General features: G+C 42.6%; 1 protein-coding gene across 1 annotated transcript in view; it reads left to right on the plus strand.

The window, feature by feature from the left end:
* Positions 1-15,102, plus strand: part of EXT2 (exostosin glycosyltransferase 2) — a gene marked incomplete in the record, with an annotated part of 392,946 nt that extends 377,844 nt beyond the window's left edge. Inside the window, 1 exon segment of the mRNA XM_053720234.1 lies at positions 13,823-15,102. Within this exon segment, the coding sequence (XP_053576209.1) occupies positions 13,823-13,961 (139 nt within the window).
* Between the last annotated feature and the right edge of the window lie 6,421 nt (positions 15,103-21,523).

Consider the following 21,523-nt stretch of genomic DNA (forward strand, 5'->3'; position numbering starts at 1 on the left):
TGGGGTGTCTTTGCCTCCTCCTGGTGGCCAGGTTCTTTATTCCCACAAGTAATGAATGAAGCAGTGGACTCATCAGGCAGCCCACGGCAGAACGCTATTTTGCTGTGAGGTGACGTTTCCACCTCTTAGCCAATAGCCGTGCGTGCCAGCTGGCACCATGGCGTAATTTCCCGCATGGCTATTGGCTAAGTCGTGGAAATGTCTCCTGTCAGCAAAATAGCGTTCTGTCGTGGGCGGCCTGTTGAGCTCAGCAGTATTTCTTCTATAAAGGTAAGACGAGTCCACGGATTAATTTATTACTTGTGGGATATTATCCTCCTGCTAACAGGAAGTGGCAAAGAGCACCACAGCAGAGCTGTCTATATAGCTCCTCCCTTAGCTCCACCCCCCAGTCATTCTCTTTGCCTACTCTAAGTACTAGGAAGGGTAAAGTGAAAGAGGTGATAAAATATTAGTTTTTAATTTCTTCAAGCAAGAGTTTATTTTAAATGGTACCGGTGTGTACTATTTACTCTCAGGCAGCAGATGGATGAAGACTGCTGCCTGGAGGATGATGATCTTATCATTTGTAACTAAGATCCATTGCTGTTCCCACAGAGGCTGAGGAGTACAGGAAACTTCAGTGTGAGGAACGGTTTCATGCTATGCAGCAGTGAGGTATGTTCAGTCATATTTTTCTGGAGAGACTGTGTATTTCAGAAAGGCTGACATTATACCCAGGAGGGCAAGGGTAAGCAGTCCTTCAAGATACTGAAGGACAGCACTTTTGAGATTATCTCTTTAAGTGGGCATACTTTGGGACTTAGATATCCTTTTAAGACTAGGATACATTTGGGCAACTTTACTGACTCTAGAGGAGCTAGTGGCTTTCTTATTCAGTATGTTTTTCAGGCACTGTAGAGTGAGACTTTGAGAGACTTAAGGGAGCATTTGATACAAACGCTTCCCTTAATACTTGGCAAAGGGGTCCTTTTTTATTTATAAGTAGCGATGTGTGCTTACTATTTATTTATTAGTGTGTCGTTAGTGCATACGTTATACTGCCATTTAAGTTTAACTTTGCGCCCTTTCTATCTGTGGCACAGTTCATTTTCAGCCGGTCACATGACTTCCGGTTTCTCCTGTATACGGAACGGAGCAGAGCATCGTGCTGTGAGGTGCCGACATCAATCTTGCGGATCGGAGTATTGTAGAAGTGCTTATCTCTTCTGGACTACTCCGCTTTCCATATCCTATTACTAGTGGGATGCTCATTCTGGTAATGGTAGGAGACGCTTAGCCTTTTGTCTGAGGTGGGGTATTAAAGTTTTACCTTAAGTTAAATCCTATCGTTTTTGCTAATTTTTTTATAAAGTTTTTATTGCCATTCTTATTTGTTTTTTAGTGGGAGTTAGTTTCGATAGCTATGGAACCAGAACAGGATCAGCCCATGTGTTTAAACAAATGTTTATTATGTTTAGAGAAGCAAATTATTTTGCCTATGCAATTTTGTTCTTCATGTTTAGCTAAGACTTTAAAATTTAAGGACAAATTACTCCCTTCTGAGCCAAGTGTCTCTCAGGGAACTGCTGTGTGTGATATGCCTCAGCTTTCTCCTTAGACGTCCCAAGCTTTAGTAGTTTTTTACTCTGCCTTCTGTTTCTCAACAACCCCGTGGGGGTATTTTTTTACCAGAGGATTTTGCCGCTCAAATTAATTCTGCAGTTTCAGCGGCTTTGTCTGCTTTCCTTTCTGCAGTTAAGCGTAAGAGGAAATCTAGACATTTGTCTGCTAGTAAAACTTCTGACCCCTCTAGGTCTGCTTTAGCCATTTCTCATTTGTCTGATGAGGAGAATACTTCAGTAGCTTCTGAAGGTGAAATCTCAGACTCTGACACTTTAGCAGAAAAATCTTCAGAATCTGAAAAGGTTAATTTTAGATTTAAGTTGAAAACCTCCGGTTACTACTGAAGGAAGTTCAAGCTACTTTAGATGACTCTGAACCTTTGGTTTCTGTCAACCCCACAAAGTCTTCTAAACTGGATAGAGTTACTGATTCTCCATCTTCTGATGAGGTTTTTCCTGTTCAAAGGAAGATGTCTGAAATTATAGCTCTGGAATGGGATAAACCAGGGGTTCCTTTTTCCCCTTCCCCAGTTTTTAAAAAGATGTTTCCTGTTGCTGACTCTATTCGTGACTCATGGCCTAAAGTAGAAGGAGCCATTTCTACTCTTGCCAAGAGAACTACTATTCATATAATGGATAGTTGCTCTTTTAGAGATCCAATGGATAAGAAGTTAGAGGCTTACTTAAAAAAGATGTACATACATCAAGGATTGCAGTGGCAACCTGCAGTGAATATTGCCACAGTTGCAGGTGCAGCATCTTATTGGTGTGATGCCTTGTCTGATCTTATTTCAGAGTAAACTACAGTAGTGAAGATCCAAGATAGGATCAAAGCCCTTAAACTGGTCAATACCTTTTATCTGTGATGCAAACATGCAGATAATTAGACTGGGAGCTAAGATGTCTTGCTTCACTGTACTAGCTCCTAGAGCTCTGTGGTTAAAATCTTGGTCGACTGATTTTTCCTCAAAGGCCAAGCTCTTGGCTTTACCCTATAAGAGTAAGACTCTATTTGGACCTGGTCTAGCGGAAATTATTTCTGAAATTACGGGTGGAAAGGGATCTTTCCTTCCTCAGGACAAGAAGAATAGACCTAGGGGACGGCAGTCTTCTAATTTTCGTTCCTTTCGCAACTTTAAGGGACAGAAGTCCTCATCTTCCTCTTCCAAACCTGACCAATCTAGGTAGGGCTACAACTAACGATTATTTTCATAAACGATTAATCAGCCGATTATTTTTTCGATTAATCAACTAATCGGATAAAAAAAGAATCAATAATTGTTTCCTATATTTTAAATTAAATCCACATACTGAGTTTTACAAATATAAACTTCAGACTAAAACTTTACATTAACACAACTGTTTGTCCAATTTTTAAGCAGCAGAGAACAGTTTTATAATTAAACAAAACCTGTTTGAAAAGAGGTAGAACTAGAAAGAGACTATCACTGTTAATAACATTCTGTTATTCACTCTTTCAGAAACTTTGCATTGAAATGCAAAAATCTCAACATGTCCACATGCTTCTGGCTAAGGCTGGTTCTCTGTTTGCAGCTATATTTCCTGCAGCAGAGAAAAGGCACTAAGATAGTGTTGAGGTGCTTGAGATGTATAAGTAGGGTTTTGCCAATTTCACCAAAGTGGAATATTTATCTTTGTTAGCTCTTCACCAATGCAAAGGGGTTTTCACCTTGGCAAGGGGCCTCTCAATAAAGTAACCCTTGACTTCATTCTTACATAAAAAATATCTTGAATATCTACGTGCAATGGTAAATAACCAGCTATAATGTTAGGGGGAAATATCTAGTTCGCTCTTAAAAATAACATTTATATACATATAGGTTGAATCTGGTACATATCACAATATATTAAAAATATAAAAAAACAAATCAAACGCGCTAAGAACTGTAATATCAATAACAGGACAAAGCCTTGCACATTTATATAGTACATATAATCAGCAATAACACGCAAAACGCTAAAAATTGTGCAAACAGATAATAGTGCACATCAATTTAAATAACTCCCATCAGTCTAGCGGCTAGGTATAAATATCAATCTCAGCACTATATTATGCAAAGCATAGTTCCAAATCACCTGATTTAATATAAACAATCCAAATGATGACTATTATATCTGGGTTGCACATAAGCCTGGGGTAGTTGTAAACATATACTGTCCTGAAAAAGTGAAAAGTAGACGTCTGTAGATGTCCTTTAGGCTAAGGACATAACTATAAAAAACAATACCATGTGCAGGGGCTCATTAGAGTGAAACAGCTGGTGTTGTGCACAGACCAACTAATCGATTATGAGATTCGTTGACAACTATTTCTCCAACATAGGTGTGTCCGGTCCACGGCGTCATCCTTACTTGTGGGATATTCTCTTCCCCAACAGGAAATGGCAAAGAGCCCAGCAAAGCTGGTCTCATGATCCCTCCTAGGCTCCGCCTTCCCCAGTCATTCTCTTTGCCGTTGTACAGGCAACATCTCCACGGAGATGGCTTAGAGTTTTTTAGTGTTTAACTGTAGTTTTTATTATTCAATCAAGAGTTTGTTATTTTAAAATAGTGCTGGTATGTACTATTTACTCTGAAACAGAAAAGAGATGAAGATTTCTGTTTGTAAGAGGAAAATGATTTTAGCAACCGTTACTAAAATCGATGGCTGTTTCCACACAGGACTGTTGAGAGGAATTAACTTCAGTTGGGGGAACAGTGAGCAGACTTTTGCTGCTTGAGGTATGACACATTCTAACAAGACGATGTAATGCTGGAAGCTGTCATTTTCCCTATGGGATCCGGTAAGCCATTTTTATTACAGAAAGAAAAAAAGGGCTTCACAAGGGCTTTTTAAGACTGTAGACATTTTCTGGGCTAAATCGATTTATATATAAACATATTTTATACTCCATAGCCTTGAGGAATTATTTTAATCTTGGGAATTATGTAAAATAACCGGCAGGCACTGTATTGGACACCTTATTCTCTAGGGGCTTTCCCTAATCATAGGCAGAGTCTCATTTTCGCGCCTCTATTGCGCACTTGTTTTTGAGAAGCATGACATGCAGATGCATGTGTGAGGAGCTCTGATACATAGAAAAGACTTTCTGAAGGCGTCATTTGGTATCGTATTCCCCTTTGGGCTTGGTTGGGTCTCAGCAAAGCAGATACCAGGGACTGTAAAGGGGTTAAATATAAAAACGGCTCCGGTTCCGTTATTTTAAGGGTTAAAGCTTCCAAATTTGGTGTGCAATACTTTTAAGGCTTTAAGACACTGTGGTGAAATTTTGGTGAATTTTGAACAATTCCTTCATACTTTTTCGCAATTGCAGTAATAAAGTGTGTTCAGTTTAAAATTTAAAGTGACAGTAACGGTTTATTTTAAAACGTTTTTTGTACTTTGTTATCAAGTTTTTGCCTGTTTAACATGTCTGAACTACCAGATAGACTATGTTCTGAATGTGGGGAAGCCAAGGTTCCTTCTCATTTAAATAGATGTGATTTATGTGACACAAAATTTAGAGAAAATGATGCCCAAGATGATTCCTCAAGTGAGGGGAGTAAGCATGGTACTGCATCATCCCCTCCTTCGTCTACACCAGTCTTGCCCACACAGGAGGCCCCTAGTACATCTAGCGCGCCAATACTCCTTACTATGCAACAATTAACGGCTGTAATGGATAATTCTATCAAAAACATTTTAGCCAAAATGCCCACTTATCAGCGAAAGCGCGACTGCTCTGTTTTAGAAAATACTGAAGAGCATGAGGACGCTGATGATATTGGTTCTGAAGGGCCCCTACACCAGTCTGAGGGGGCCAGGGAGGTTTTGTCTGAGGGAGAAATTTCAGATTCAGGGAAAATTTCTCAACGAGCTGAACCTGATGTGATTACATTTAAATTTAAATTGGAACATCTCCGCGCTCTGCTTAAGGAGGTGTTATCCACTCTGGATGATTGTGAGAATTTGGTCATTCCAGAGAAACTATGTAAAATGGACAAGTTCCTAGAGGTCCCGGGGCCCCCCGAAGCTTTTCCTATACCCAAACGGGTGGCGGACATTGTAAATAAAGAATGGGAAAGGCCCGGTATACCTTTCGTCCCTCCCCCCATATTTAAAAAATTGTTTCCTATGGTCGACCCCAGAAAGGACTTATGGCAGACAGTCCCCAAGGTCGAGGGGGCGGTTTCTACTCTAAACAAACGCACCACTATACCCATAGAAGATAGTTGTGCTTTCAAAGATCCTATGGATAAAAAATTAGAAGGTTTGCTTAAAAAGATGTTTGTTCAGCAAGGTTACCTTCTACAGCCAATTTCATGCATTGTTCCTGTCACTACAGCAGCGTGTTTCTGGTTCGATGAGCTAGAAAAGGCGCTCAATAATAATTCTTCTTCTTATGAGGAGATTATGGACAGAATTCATGCTCTCAAATTGGCTAATTCTTTCACCCTAGACGCCACTTTGCAATTGGCTAGGTTAGCGGCGAAAAATTCTGGTTTTGCTATTGTGGCGTGCAGAGCGCTTTGGTTAAAATCTTGGTCAGCGGATGCGTCTTCCAAGAACAAATTGCTTAACATTCCTTTCAAGGGGAAAACGCTGTTTGGCCCTGACTTGAAAGAGATTATCTCTGATATCACTGGGGGCAAGGGCCACGCCCTTCCTCAGGATAGGTCTTTCAAGGCCAAAAATAAACCTAATTTTCGTCCCTTTCGCAGAAACGGACCAGCCCCAAGTGCTACGTCCTCTAAGCAAGAGGGTAATACTTCTCAAGCCAAGCCAGCCTGGAGACCAATGCAAGGCTGGAACAAAGGAAAGCAGGCCAAGAAACCTGCCACTGCTACCAAGACAGCATGAGATGTTGGCCCCCGATCCGGGACCGGATCTGGTGGGGGGCAGACTCTCTCTCTTCGCTCAGGCTTGGGCAAGAGATGTTCTGGATCCTTGGGCACTAGAAATAGTCTCCCAAGGTTATCTTCTGGAATTCAAGGGGCTTCCCCCAAGGGGGAGGTTCCACAGGTCTCAATTGTCTTCAGACCACATAAAAAGACAGGCATTCTTACATTGTGTAGAAGACCTGTTAAAAATGGGAGTGATTCATCCTGTTCCTTTAGGAGAACAAGGGATGGGGTTCTACTCCAATCTGTTCGTAGTTCCCAAAAAAGAGGGAACATTCAGACCAATCTTAGATCTCAAGATCCTAAACAAGTTTCTCAAGGTTCCATCGTTCAAAATGGAAACCATTCGAACAATTCTTCCTTCCATCCAGGAAGGTCAATTCATGACCACGGTGGATTTAAAGGATGCGTATCTACATATTCTTATCCACAAGGAACATCATCGGTTCCTAAGGTTCGCATTCCTGGACAAGCATTACCAGTTTGTGGCACTTCCGTTCGGATTAGCCACTGCTCCAAGGATTTTCACAAAGGTACTAGGGTCCCTTCTAGCGGTGCTAAGACCAAGGGGCATTGCAGTAGTACCTTACTTGGACGACATTCTGATTCAAGCGTCGTCCCTTCCTCAAGCAAAGGCTCACACGGACATTGTCCTGGCCTTTCTCAGATCTCACGGGTGGAAAGTGAACGTAGAAAAAAGTTCTCTATCTCCGTCAACAAGGGTTCCCTTCTTGGGAACAATAATAGACTCCTTAGAAATGAGGATTTTTCTGACGGAGGCCAGAAAATCAAAACTTCTAAACTCTTGTCAAATACTTCATTCTGTTCCTCTTCCTTCCATAGCGCAGTGCATGGAAGTAATAGGTTTGATGGTAGCGGCAATGGACATAGTTCCTTTTGCGCGAATTCATCTAAGGCCATTACAACTGTGCATGCTCAGTCAGTGGAATGGGGACTATACAGACTTGTCTCCGACGATACAAGTAGATCAGAGGACCAGAGATTCACTCCGTTGGTGGCTGTCCCTGGACAACCTGTCACAGGGGATGAGCTTCCGCAGACCAGAGTGGGTCATTGTCACGACCGACGCCAGTCTGGTGGGCTGGGGCGCGGTCTGGGAACCCCTGAAAGCTCAGGGTCTTTGGTCTCGGGAAGAATCTCTTCTCCCGATAAATATTCTGGAACTGAGAGCGATATTCAATGCTCTCAAGGCTTGGCCTCAGCTAGCAAAGGCCAAGTTCATACGGTTTCAATCAGACAACATGACGACTGTTGCGTACATCAACCATCAGGGGGGAACAAGGAGTTCCCTGGCGATGGAAGAAGTGACCAAAATCATTCAATGGGCGGAGACTCACTCCTGCCACTTGTCTGCAATCCACATCCCAGGAGTGGAAAATTGGGAAGCGGATTTTCTGAGTCGTCAGACATTTCATCCGGGGGAGTGGGAACTCCATCCGGAAATCTTTGCCCAAATTACTCAATTGTGGGGCATTCCAGACATGGATCTGATGGCCTCTCGTCAGAACTTCAAGGTTCCTTGCTACGGGTCCAGATCCAGGGATCCCAAGGCGACTCTAGTAGATGCACTAGTAGCACCTTGGACCTTCAAACTAGCTTATGTATTCCCGCCGTTTCCTCTCATCCCCAGGCTGGTAGCCAGGATCAATCAGGAGAGGGCATCGGTGATCTTGATAGCTCCTGCGTGGCCACGCAGGACTTGGTATGCAGACCTGGTGAATATGTCATCGGCTCCACCATGGAAGCTACCTTTGAGACGAGACCTTCTTGTTCAAGGTCCGTTCAAACATCCGAATCTGGTCTCACTCCAACTGACTGCTTGGAGATTGAACGCTTGATCTTATCAAAGCGAGGGTTCTCAGATTCTGTCATTGATACTCTTGTTCAGGCCAGAAAGCCTGTAACTAGAAAAATTTACCACAAAATATGGAAAAAATATATCTGTTGGTGTGAATCTAAAGGATTCCCTTGGGACAAGGTAAAAATTCCTAAGATTCTATCCTTTCTTCAAGAAGGTTTGGAGAAAGGATTATCTGCAAGTTCCTTGAAGGGACAGATTTCTGCCTTGTCTGTGTTACTTCACAAAAAGCTGGCAGCTGTGCCAGATGTTCAAGCCTTTGTTCAGGCTCTGGTTAGAATCAAGCCTGTTTACAAACCTTTGACTCCTCCTTGGAGTCTCAATTTAGTTCTTTCAGTTCTTCAGGGGGTTCCGTTTGAACCCTTACATTCCGTTGATATTAAGTTATTATCTTGGAAAGTTTTGTTTTTGGTTGCAATTTCTTCTGCTAGAAGAGTTTCAGAATTATCTGCTCTGCAGTGTTCTCCTCCTTATCTGGTGTTCCATGCAGATAAGGTGGTTTTACGTACTAAACCTGGTTTTCTTCCGAAAGTTGTTTCTAACAAAAACATTAACCAGGAGATAGTCGTGCCTTCTTTGTGTCCGAATCCAGTTTCAAAGAAGGAACGTTTGTTGCACAATTTGGATGTTGTTCGTGCTCTAAAATTCTATTTAGATGCTACAAAGGATTTTAGACAAACATCTTCCTTGTTTGTTGTTTATTCTGGTAAAAGGAGAGGTCAAAAAGCAACTTCTACCTCTCTCTCTTTTTGGATTAAAAGCATCATCAGATTGGCTTATGAGACTGCCCGACGGCAGCCTCCTGAAAGAATCACAGCTCATTCCACTAGGGCTGTGGCTTCCACATGGGCCTTCAAGAACGAGGCTTCTGTTGATCAGATATGTAAGGCAGCGACTTGGTCTTCACTGCACACTTTTACTAAATTTTACAAGTTTGATACTTTTGCTTCTTCTGAGGCTATTTTTGGGAGAAAGGTTTTGCAAGCCGTGGTGCCTTCCATCTAGGTGACCTGATTTGCTCCCTCCCTTCATCCGTGTCCTAAAGCTTTGGTATTGGTTCCCACAAGTAAGGATGACGCCGTGGACCGGACACACCTATGTTGGAGAAAACAGAATTTATGTTTACCTGATAAATTACTTTCTCCAACGGTGTGTCCGGTCCACGGCCCGCCCTGGTTTTTTAATCAGGTCTGATAATTTATTTTCTTTAACTACACTCACCACGGTATCATATGGTTTCTCCTATGCAAATATTCCTCCTTTACGTCGGTCGAATGACTGGGGAAGGCGGAGCCTAGGAGGGATCATGTGACCAGCTTTGCTGGGCTCTTTGCCATTTCCTGTTGGGGAAGAGAATATCCCACAAGTAAGGATGACGCCGTGGACCGGACACACCGTTGGAGAAAGTAATTTATCAGGTAAACATAAATTCTGTTTTTCATAATCGATTATTATCGATTATGACTATTAGTTGTTGCAGCTCTAAATCCAGGTCCACTTGGAAATCCAGTGAGCCGTGGAATAAGGGAAAACAAAAGAAGAAGCCTTCCACTGACTCTAAATCAGCATGAAGGGTCTCTCTCCGGGCCAAGCTTGGATCAGGTGGGGGGCAGACTTTCTCTTTTCGACAGGCTTGGATACGCGATGTCCCAGATCCATGGGCTGTGCACATAGTATTCCAGGGTTACAGGATAGGATTCAATTCTTGCCCTCCAAGGGGCAGATTTCTCCTGTCAAGATTATCCTCAAACCAGGTAAAGGAGTCCTTCTTAAATGGCGTAAAGGACCTATCCTTTCTGGGTGTCATTGTACCAGTCCCTCCAGAGAACAAGGTCTAGGATTCTATTCAAATCTATTTGTGGTTCCCAAAAAGGAAGGAGATCCCATCCTAGATCTCAAGTGTCTCAACAAATTCCTCAGGGTTCCGTCCTTCAAGATGGAAACTATTTTCTACAGTCTTTCATTGGTCCAGGATGGTCAGTTTACGACAACCACCTGAAGGATGTGTATCTACATGTTCCCATTCACAGGGATCATCATCAGTTTCTCAGATTTGCTTCTATGGACAAGCATTTCCAGTTTGTTGCCCTTCCATTTGGTCTGGCTACGGCTCCCAAAATATTCACAAAGGTTCTGGGAAAGCTATTGGCAGTAATCAGATCCCAGGGAATTGCTGTGGCGCTTAATCTAGACGACATTCTGGTTCCGGCGTAATCTTTTCAACAAGCACAATCTCATACAGAGATGTTGTTGTCTTTTCTACGTTCCCACTGGTGGAAGGTGAATCTGGAAAAGAGTTCTCTAGTTCCATCTACAACAGTGTGTTTCCTAGGGACAATAATAGATTCCCTGTCCATGAAGATTTTCTTGACGGAGGTCAGAAAATGCAAGCTTCTTGCTTCCTGCCTTTCTCTCCATGCTGTTTTTTGTCCATCAGTGGCTTAATGCATGGAGGTGATTGGTCTGATTGTAGCTTCCATGGACATCATTCCTTTTGCTCGGTTCCATTTGCGCCTGCTGCAACTTTTCATGCTTCGTCAATGGAACGGAGACCATTCAGATTTATTGCAGAGTATAAATCTGGACCCCCTGACAAGAGAATCTCTTTTGTGGTGGGTGTCTCTGGATCATTTGTCTCGGGCACTTGCTTCCTTAGACCTTCCTGGGTTATTGTGACAACGCTTTTTGGGGATCTCTGAAGGCTCAGGGCCTGTGGTCTCGGGAAGAGTCTTCTCTTCCCATAAACATCTTAGAGTTGAGAGCAATCTTCAATTCCTTAACAGCTTGGCCTCAATTGTCTTTAGTCCGGTTTATCAGATTCCAGTCAGACAACATTGCCTCAGTGGCTTACATCAACTATCAGGGAGGAACTCTGAGTTCCTTGGCCATGAAGGAGGTGACTCTCATTCTTCAGTGGGCCGAAGCTCACGATTGTCTTATATCTGCCATCCACATTCCAGGAGTGGACAATTGGGAGGCGGATTTTCTGAGCAGACAGACGTTTCATCCAGCGGAGTGGGCTCTCCATCCAGAAGTGTTCCCTTAGATAACCCTCAGGTGGGGGGTTCCAGAGTTGGATCTGATGACCTCCAACCAAAACGCCAAGGTTCCAAAGTATGTTTCAAGGTCAAGAGATCCTCAGGCCGTTCTGATGCTCTAGTGGTTCCATAGATATTTTCTCTGGCTTACCTTTTTCCTCAGTTTGCTCTCCTTCCACGAGTTTTTTGCTCATATTAAACAGGAGAGAGCATCGGTAATCCTAATAGCTCCTGCATGGCCTTGCAGGATCTGGTTCGCGGATCTGGTACGGATTTCATCTCTACCTCCCTGGAGGTTACCTCTGAGGAAGGACCTTCTAATTCAGGGTCCTTTCCTCCATCCTAACCTAGATTCTCTGAAGCTGACTGCTTGGAGATTTAACGCCTAGTTCTATCTAGACGTGGTTTTTCTGAAGCGGTCATTGAAACTATGCTCCAGGCTCGCAAACCTGTTACTCGCCATAAGGTATGGTGTAAATATCTTTATTGGTGCGCATCTAAATGGTTCTTCTGGAGCCGGGTGAGGATTCCCCCAGATTTTGTCTTTCCTTCAGGATGGCCTGGAGAAGGGTTTATCGGTCAGTACTCTAAAGGGTCAGATTTGTGCCCTATCTATTCTTTTGCACAAACGTCTGGCATACTCTCCAGATGGTCAAGCCTTTGTTCAGGCCCTGGTTAGAATCACCTGGTTAAACCTGTTGCTCCCCCGTGGAACCTTAATCTAGTTCTTAAAGTTTTGCAGCAGTCTCTGTTTGAGCCATTGCATGTGGTTGATATGAAATTGTTATCTTGGAAGGTTTTGTTTCTTCTTGCTATTTCTTCTGCTCGCAGTGTCTGAGCTTTCAGCTCTGCAGTGTGATTCCCTGTACCTTATTTTTCATGCTGATAAGGCGGTCCTTCGTACCAAATTTGTTTTTTCCCTAAGGTTGTGTCGGATCTAAACATTAATCAGGAAATTGTTGTTCCTTCCTTTTGTCCTAATCCTCCTCATAAGGGATGTCTTTTGCATAACTTGGATATTGTGAGAGCTCTAAAATTTTACTTACAAGCTACTAATCTTCTTCCCTGTTTGTTTTCTATTTGGTTGTTTGGTTTATGAGACTGCTGGACAGCAGCCTCTTGAGAGAATTACAGCTCATTCCACTAGGACTGTCTCCTCTTCTTGGGTTTTCAAAAATGAAGCTTCTGTGGAACAAATTTGCAAGGCTACATGGTCCTCTCTGCATACTTTTTCCAAATTCTAGAAATGTGATACTTTTGCTGAGGCTTCTTTTGGGAGAAAGGTTCTTCAAGCGGTGGTGCCTTCTGTTTAGGTCCTCCTGCCTTTTTTTTTCTTCCTCACTGTTCATTCTGTGTCCTCTTGCTTGGGTATTGGTTCCCACTAGCAATTGGAATGACGTTGTGGACTCTCCATGTCATAGGAAAGAAAACAAAATGTATGCTTACCTGATAAATTTCTTTATTTCCAGACATGGAGAGTTCATGACCCCGCACTCTTTTTAATTATAATTCATCAGTTTTTTTGAGTAAACCTCAGGCACCTTTTTCACCCTTGTTTTTTTCTTTTTCCATTTTCCTTCAGCCGAATGACTGGGGATTATGGGTAAGGGAAGTTGCACTTAACAGCTTTCCTGGGATGCTCTTTGCCGCCTCTTGCTGGCCAGGAGTTGAATATCCCACTAGTAACTGGAATGACATTGTGCACTCTCCATGTCCGGAAAGAAAGAAATGTATCAGGTAAGCATACATTTTGTTATTTAGATCCATTGATCTATATCTCTTATCTGTCTCTCTCTAGCTAGGTAGCTATATATTTATTTTGTAAAGACTGTTTTAAACATTAAAGTGAATGTCAATTTAGATGAATCATTGCCTGGTTTTTAATAATCCTATTAGAAACAAGGGCCCTTTAGTTCATCAAAATTGACATTTCACTCTTTTTATTCAAATACTTAGCTTTTAATCCTGACAGCCGCTGCAGCGCTTCCTCCGCCCTTCGCAAGCCCTCTTCGCGGGTCCAAAATGACGAATCTGACTTCCTCCAATCAAAGAGTTGACTCAGTCCAAGATTCCCCCGGGGGGGGAAGCCGTTATTGGAGGAAGCCGGGTTCATCAATTCTGACGTATGAAGAGGCTTCCGACGGCCGGGGCAATCGCTGGAGCGGCTGTGAAGACTAAAAGGTAAGTATTTGAAGAAAACGAGTGAAATGTAAATTTTGATTAATTAAAGTGCCCTTGTTTTTAATAGGATTATTAAAAACCGGGCCCCGATTCATCTAAATTGACCTTAACTCTGAGGAAGATCAGTGTGTCATAGTAATTTTTTTAATATCTGTTTACAAAGAAAATATTTTCCTATGTTGCAGTCTCCATCACTTTCGTCTTGTTTCTTTGCACAGGTCTGAATGTATCAACAAGTTCGCATCTGTGTTTGGCACTATGCCCCTAAAGGTCGTAGAGCATCGGGCAGACCCTGTGCTGTACAAAGATGACTTTCCTGAGAAACTGAAGAGTTTTCCTAACATTGGGAGCCTATGATGACAAAAAGTAACACAGTGTCTCTCTATGTGTACCACCTGACTACATGACTGTTTCCCCTCCTGGGCATTTATGGCCCTACTTTCTGGGTGCTTTGACATATTCATTGTGCTCCTACTTCCCGCGGATGTTCAACACTGCTCTGTGGTTGCCTGGAATAATCACTGTGCTCCCCTCTCCTGGGCATCTGTCTTGTTACCCTCTGGATACTCAGTATACAATCCGCCAGTGTGCTCAGTCCTCCATAGCACCTTTATCACTACTCTCTGGCATCATCCTGGGCACCTGTGTCATTGGGTAATGCACATAACATCACCAGTGTGTTCACTTATGGATGACTGCTCTTTGTGTACCACCTGTTCTGCAATTGCCAACATGCAACATTCTTTGTCCTGTTATTTAAGGACCTGCCGTTTGGGAGCAACTCAGGACAGATATTGTGAATACATTGTACGGTTTCCTCACATTCCTGCACCATGAAAGGCTCGTTTACCTCACCTTTTACAAAGGAATGTGTGATTATAATCTCTACATCTTATATAATATAAATTACAAAGCTACTTTTATATTCGCTGTAAAATATGGTGTGACGCAGAGGAATATTTTTTATGTCTGTGATATTAACCGGGGGGCAGCAAATGCAAAAATAATTGGTAAGGCCGTTTTTTGATAGCAGTCCTTCCACTTATCCCAAGGAATTCATGTCAGAGGTGGCGCACAGAGTGAAATGAACCACCATGTTTGTACATAAAGACTGCAAATGTATTCCAGATGTCATCTGGTCCTTTTATTTCAAAGGCTTCTTATAATGCTGTGTGCATTTCAAGCTGTGGTGACATTACATGTTAATGCAGATTTTTGTTTTGTTATTGTTAATATTTTATATTGAAAAACTAAATGTTGGGTTATAGATATATATAATTTTATAAAAATGTTAAAGTTTTTGTTGTATCTTAACACTCAGCTTCTATTGATTCACTTACAGTTCTTGATTATGTACAATCTGATTTCAAATTATACAACTGGAATAAGCAGATAACACTTCTGCCTTTTATTGTCAATACTGTGGTTTTGTTGCATAGGACATCTTAAATGAACAAGATCCAATTCTTTGCACAAAATAAAAAAACATTTTACCAGATATGTGCATTTCCTTTGTTAGGGTAATTGCCATCACACCAGAGGTGACACGTGGGGCAGATATACTGATACAAATAGGGTGCTCTTCATCTTAGCCTGTGAAATATGATCAGCCATTTTAGGACACAAAGGAACTTAAAAGGACATTCAAACTCACAAACTGAAATATCTAGGGATATACATTACACCATCACTTTGTACCTTATTTGACACCAACTTTAGACAGCTATTGACACTCTTTTTCTAAGCTGAAAGGTCCCTAACAATAAACTTATCTCATGGTTGGGACGTATAGGAGTAATAAAAATGAATATACTCCCCAGAATACTTTACAATTTACATACTATCCCTATACCTCTACACACCACCTACCTCAAACGACTACAAGTGGTAGGTGACAAATATGTTTGGAGGGAGACGAGACCCAGAGTTAATAGGAACACACTTTACCTAACCAAAGAGAAAGGAGGACTGGGGTTATCAAATCTAGACTTATACAAAAAAGCCATAACATTACAACTGCAATCCGAATGGTGCATGAACTCAGGAGATAAAAAGTGGATCCAATTAAGTAGGGAAATCCTTGGTGTGGAGAATGATGGGATGCTGGGCTGGCTACCCCAAAAAATCTTTTTCATCAATGGTATAAAATTCTAGCCACAAACCCACATATATCTACAGTAAATTCTCCATTAACTCCTTATATCCATAACCCAGACCTACCACCCTTCATCCCTACTAGAAAAGAACAACCCGCCCTGCACTTGGGTCAGTTTTCCATATTTAAAACACTTGCTGGATCTAAATTAAAAACACTAACGGAACTGAGAGATACAGATACGCTGTTAAAGCACTTCATAGAAACCCATACACAGAAAAAAAAATTCTTAAGACCCTGTAGAAATACGTAAACTTATGCTTGGTGCATCCGCTTCCGAAAACATCTCATATCCCTGACATACTGGTTATTACTAGATAAAGGGGTAAAATCCATTCAGATAACGACTGGAATAAAGTATTCCTTAATCATACCAAAGCCTCTATCTCTGCTAAAATTCAGGAGATGAATTATAAATATCTAGCTAGATGGTACCACACTCCACATAAACTAAAAGCCACATTCAAAAACTCAGATGGTAAATCCTGGAGAGGTTGTGGAGAAGAAGGCACACTATCACATATTTGGTGGGGATGCAATAGGCTCTGTCAGTTCTGGTTTGGGATCCTGGAGATCATGAACACTAAACTTGGGGTATTGGTCCCCAACAGACCACACCGTATTATTTTATTACTTAACTAAGATAAAAGAGAGAGGCAAAAATAACTTACTTTCTCTTGTTAAGTGTAGTCAGTCCACGGGTCATCCATTACTTATGGGATTATATCTCTCCCCAACAGGAAGTTGCAAGAGGATCACCCAAGCAGAGCTGCTATATAGCTCCTCCCCTCACATGTCATATCCAGTCATTCTCTTGCAAGTCTCAACAAAGGAGGTTGTGAGAGGAGACAGGAGTTTTTTACTTAATTCTTCAATCAAAAGTTTGTTATTTTAAAATGGCACCGGAGTGTGCTGTTTTTTCTCTCAGGCAGTATTTAGAAGAAGAAGATCTGCCTGCGTTTTCTATGATCTTAGCAGACGTAACTAAGATCCACTGGCTGTTCTCGCGCATTCTGAGGAGGGGTAACTTCAGAAAGGGGAATAGCATGCGGGGTCCTCCGCAAATGAGGTATGTGCAGTATAATATTTTCTAGGAATGGAATTGACTAAGAAAACACTGCCGTTACCCACATGATGTAAGTACAGCCTTTAATGCACTAGTAGCGACTGGTATCAGGCTGTTAAATGTATGCGCAGTTGAGTTATTTTCTAGGGACTAGAATTTGACTGAGAAAATACTGTTAATACTGAAATAAATGTATAAGCCTTAACTGCAGTAGAAGCGACTGGTAGCAGGCTTAGTGATAACTTTACATAACACTGGAAAAGTTGTTTTTAAAACGTTTACTGGCATGTTATTCGTTTTGTGAGGTACTTTGGTGATAAATCTTTTTGGGCATGATTTTTTTCCACATGGCTAACGTTTATTTCTGCAAAGAAACCGTTGTAACAGGTCTCCCAATGTTGTAATATGAGTGGGAGGGGCCTTTTTTAGCGCCTTGTTGCGCAGATAAAATTCTAGCACAGTCTTCCTGCCTTTTCCGCCTTGATCCAGGATGTCTCCAGAGAGCTCAGGGGTCTTCAAAATTCAATTTTGAGGGAGGTAATCAGTCACAGCAGACCTGTGACAGTGTGTTTGACTGTGAGAAAAACATTAAATCTAAAATTGATTATCCGGTTGTGGGTATTGAGGGGTTAATCATCCGTTTGCTAGTGGGTGCAATCCTCTGCTAAATTCATACATTTATTGTTAAAATTGTTGGCTATAACTGAATTAGTTCATTGTTATTTCAACTGTGACAGTTTTTTTGTGTTTTTAAAAGCGCTGCTGCGTTTTTTCATATTGCTTGTAAATTCACTGACAGTTTTTTTCCAAGCTTGCTAGCCTTCATTGCTAGTCTGTTAAACATGTCTGATACAGATGAATCTACTTGTTCATTATGTTTAAAAGCCAATGTGGAGCCCAATAGAAATTTGTGTACCAATTGTATTGATGTTACTTTAAATAAAAGTCAGTCTTTACCGGTAAAGAAATTATCACCAGACATCGAGGGGGAAGTTATGCCGTCTAACTCTCCTCACGTGTCAGTACCTTCGCCTCCCGCTCAGGAGGTGCGTGAGATTGTGGCGCCAAGTACATCAAGGCCCTTACAAATCACTTTGCATGATATGGCTAATGTTATGAAAGAAGTATTATCTAATTTGCCTGAGTTAAGAGGCAAGCGCGATAGCTCTGGGTTTAGGACAGAGCGCGCCGATGACACGAGAGCCATGTCCGATACTGCGTCACAATTTGCAGAACATGAGGACGGAGAGCTTCATTCTGTGGGTGACGGATCTGATCCGGGGAGACCGGATTCAGAAATTTCAAATTTTAAATTTAAGCTTGAGAACCTCCGTGTATTGCTAGGGGAGGTGTTAGCGGCTCTGAATGATTGCGACACGGTGGCAATCCCAGAGAAATTATGTAGGCTGGATAAATACTATGCGGTACCGGTGTGTACTGACGTTTTTCCTATACCTAAAAGCTTACAGATATTATTAGCAAGGAGTGGGATAGACCCGGTGTGCCTTTTTCCCCTCCTCCGATATTTAGAAAAATGTTCCCAATAGACGCCACCACACGAGACTTATGGCAGACGGTCCCTAAGGTGGAGGGAGCAGTTTCTACTTTAGCCAAGCGTACCACTATCCCGGTGGAGGATAGTTGTGCTTTCTCAGATCCAATGGATAAAAAATTAGGTTACCTTAAGAAAATGTTTGTTCAACAAGGTTTTATATTACAGCCCCTTGCATGCATTGCGCCCGTCACTGCTGCGGCGGCATTCTGGTTTGAGTCTCTGGAAGAGGCTATTCGCACAGCTCCATTGGATGAGATTATGAACAAGCTTAAAGCCCTTAAGCTAGCTAATGCATTTGTTTCAGATGCCGTGGTGCATTTAACCAAACTAACGGATAAGAACTCCGGATTCGCCATCCAGGCGCGCAGAGCGCTATGGCTTAAATCCTGTCAGCAGATGTAACTTCTAAATCTAAATTGCTTAATATTCCTTTCAAAGGGCAAACCTTATTCGGGCCCGGCTTGAAAGAAATTATTGCTGACATTACTGGAGGTAAGGGTCACTCCCTTCCTCAGGACAGGGCCAAATCAAAGGCCAAACAGTCTAATTTTCGTGCCTTTCGTAATTTCAAGGCAGGAGCAGCATCAACTTCCTCCGCCCCAAAACAGGAAGGGACTGCTACTCGTTACAGAAAGGGTTGGAAAGGCAACCAGTCTTGGAACAAGGGCAAGCAGGCCAGAAAACCTGCTGCTGCCCCTAAGACAGCATGAAGTAAGGGCCCCCTGTCCGGAAACGGATCTAGTGGGGGACAGACTTTCTCTCTTTGCCCAAGCTTGGGCAAGAGATGTCCAGGATCCCTGGGCGTTGGAGATCATATCTCAGGGATATCTTCTGGACTTCAAAGCTTCTCCTCCACAAGGGAGATTTCATCTTTCAAGGTTATCAGCAAACCAAATAAAGAAAGAGGCGTTTCTACGCTGTGTACAAGACCTCTTATTAATGGGGGTTATCCACCCAGTTCCGCGGTCGGAACAAGGGCAAGGATTTTATTCAAATCTGTTTGTGGTTCCCAAGAAAGAGGGAACCTTCAGACCAATCTTGGACTTAAAGATCCTAAACAAGTTCCTAAGAGTTCCATCATTCAAAATGGAAACTATTCGAACCATCCTACCCATGATCCAAGAGGGTCAGTACATGACCACAGTGGACTTAAAGGATGCCTACCTTCACATACCGATTCACAAGGATCATTATCGGTATCTAAGATTTGCCTTCCTAGACAGGCATTACCAGTTTGTAGCTCTTCCCTTCGGGTTAGCTACGGCCCCAAGAATCTTTACAAAGGTTCTGGGCTCACTTCTGGCGGTACTAAGACCGCGAGGCATAGCGGTGGCTCCGTACCTAGACGACATTCTGATACAAGCGTCAAGTTTTCAAACTGCCAAGTCTCATACAGAGATAGTTCTGGCATTTCTGAGGTCGCATGGGTGGAAGGTGAACGTGGAAAAGAGTTCTCTATTACCACTCACAAGGGTTCCCTTCTTAGGGACTCTTATAGATTCTGTAGAGATGAAAATTTACCTGACGGAGGCCAGGTTATCAAAACTTCTAAATGCTTGCCGTGCCCTTCATTCCATTCCACACCCGTCAGTAGCCCAGTGCATGGAAGTAATCGGCTTAATGGTAGCAGCAATGGACATAGTACCATTTGCGCGCCTGCATCTCAGACCGCTGCAATTATGCATGCTCAGTCAGTGGAATGGGGATTACTCAGATTTGTCCCCTCTAATAAATCTGGACCAGGGATTCTCTTCTCTGGTGGCTTTCTCGACTCCATCTGTCCAAAGGGATGACCTTTCGCAGGCCAGATTGGACGATTGTGACAACAGATGCCAGCCTTCTAGGTTGGGGCGCAGTCTGGAACTCCCTGAAGGCTCAGGGATCGTGGACTCAGGAGGAGAAACTCCTCCTAATAAATATTCTGGAATTAAGAGCGATATTCAATGCTCTTCTATCTTGGCCTCAGTTGGCAACACTGAGGTTCATCAGATTTCAGTCGGACAATATCACGACTGTGGCTTACATCAACCATCAAGGGGGAACCAGGAGTTCCCTAGCGATGTTGGAAGTATCAAAGATAATTTGCTGGGCAGAGTCCAACTCTTGCCACCTGTCTGCGATCTATATCCCAGGCGTGGAGAACTGGGAGGCGGACTTCCTAAGTCGTCAGACTTTTCATCCGGGGGAGTGGGAACTTCATCCGGAGGTCTTTGCTCAACTAATTCATCGTTGGGGCAAACCGGAACTGGATCTCATGGCTTCTCGACAGAATGCCAAACTTCCTTGCTACGGATCCAGGTCCAGGGACCCGGGAGCGGCGCTGATAGATGCTCTAGCAGCCCCTTGGGGTTTCAACATGGCTTATGTGTTTCCACCATTTCCGCTGCTTCCTCGGCTGATTGCCAATATCAAACAGGAGAGAGCATTGGTGATTCTGATAGCACCTGCGTGGCCACGCAGGACCTGGTATGCAGATCTAGTGGGCATGTCATCCTGTCCACCATGGTCTCTACCTCTGAGACAGGACCTTCTAATTCAGGGTCCTTTCAACCATCCAGATCTAATTTCTCTGAGGCTGACTGCATGGAGATTGAACGCTTGATTCTATCAAAGCGTGGCTTCTCGGAGTCAGTTATTGATACCTTAATACAGGCTCGGAAACCTGTTACCAGAAAAATTTACCATAAAATATGGCGTAAATACTTATATTGGTGTGAATCCAAGAGTTACTCATGGAGTAAAGTTAGGATTCCTAGGATTTTGTCCTTTCTACAAGAGGGTTTAGAAAAGGGTTTATCTGCTAGTTCATTAAAGGGACAGATTTCTGCTCTGTCTATTCTGTTACACAAGCGTCTGGCAGATGTTCCAGATGTTCAGGCTTTTTGTCAGGCTTTGGCTAGGATTAAGCCTGTGTTTAAGACTGTTGCTCCGCTGTGGAGCTTAAACTTAGTTCTTAAAGTTCTTCAAGGTGTTCCGTTTGAACCCCTCCATTCCATTGATATTAAGCTGTTATCTTGGAAAGTTCTGTTTTTGATGGCTATTTCCTCGGCTCGAAGAGTCTCTGAGTTATCTGCCCTACACTGTGATTCTCCTTATCTGATTTTCCATTCAGACAAGGTAGTTCTGCGTACTAAACCTGGGTT

This window comes from Bombina bombina, chromosome 7 (genome assembly GCF_027579735.1).
Source record: "Bombina bombina isolate aBomBom1 chromosome 7, aBomBom1.pri, whole genome shotgun sequence".
In the NCBI taxonomy this organism is placed as follows: Eukaryota; Metazoa; Chordata; class Amphibia; order Anura; family Bombinatoridae; genus Bombina; species Bombina bombina.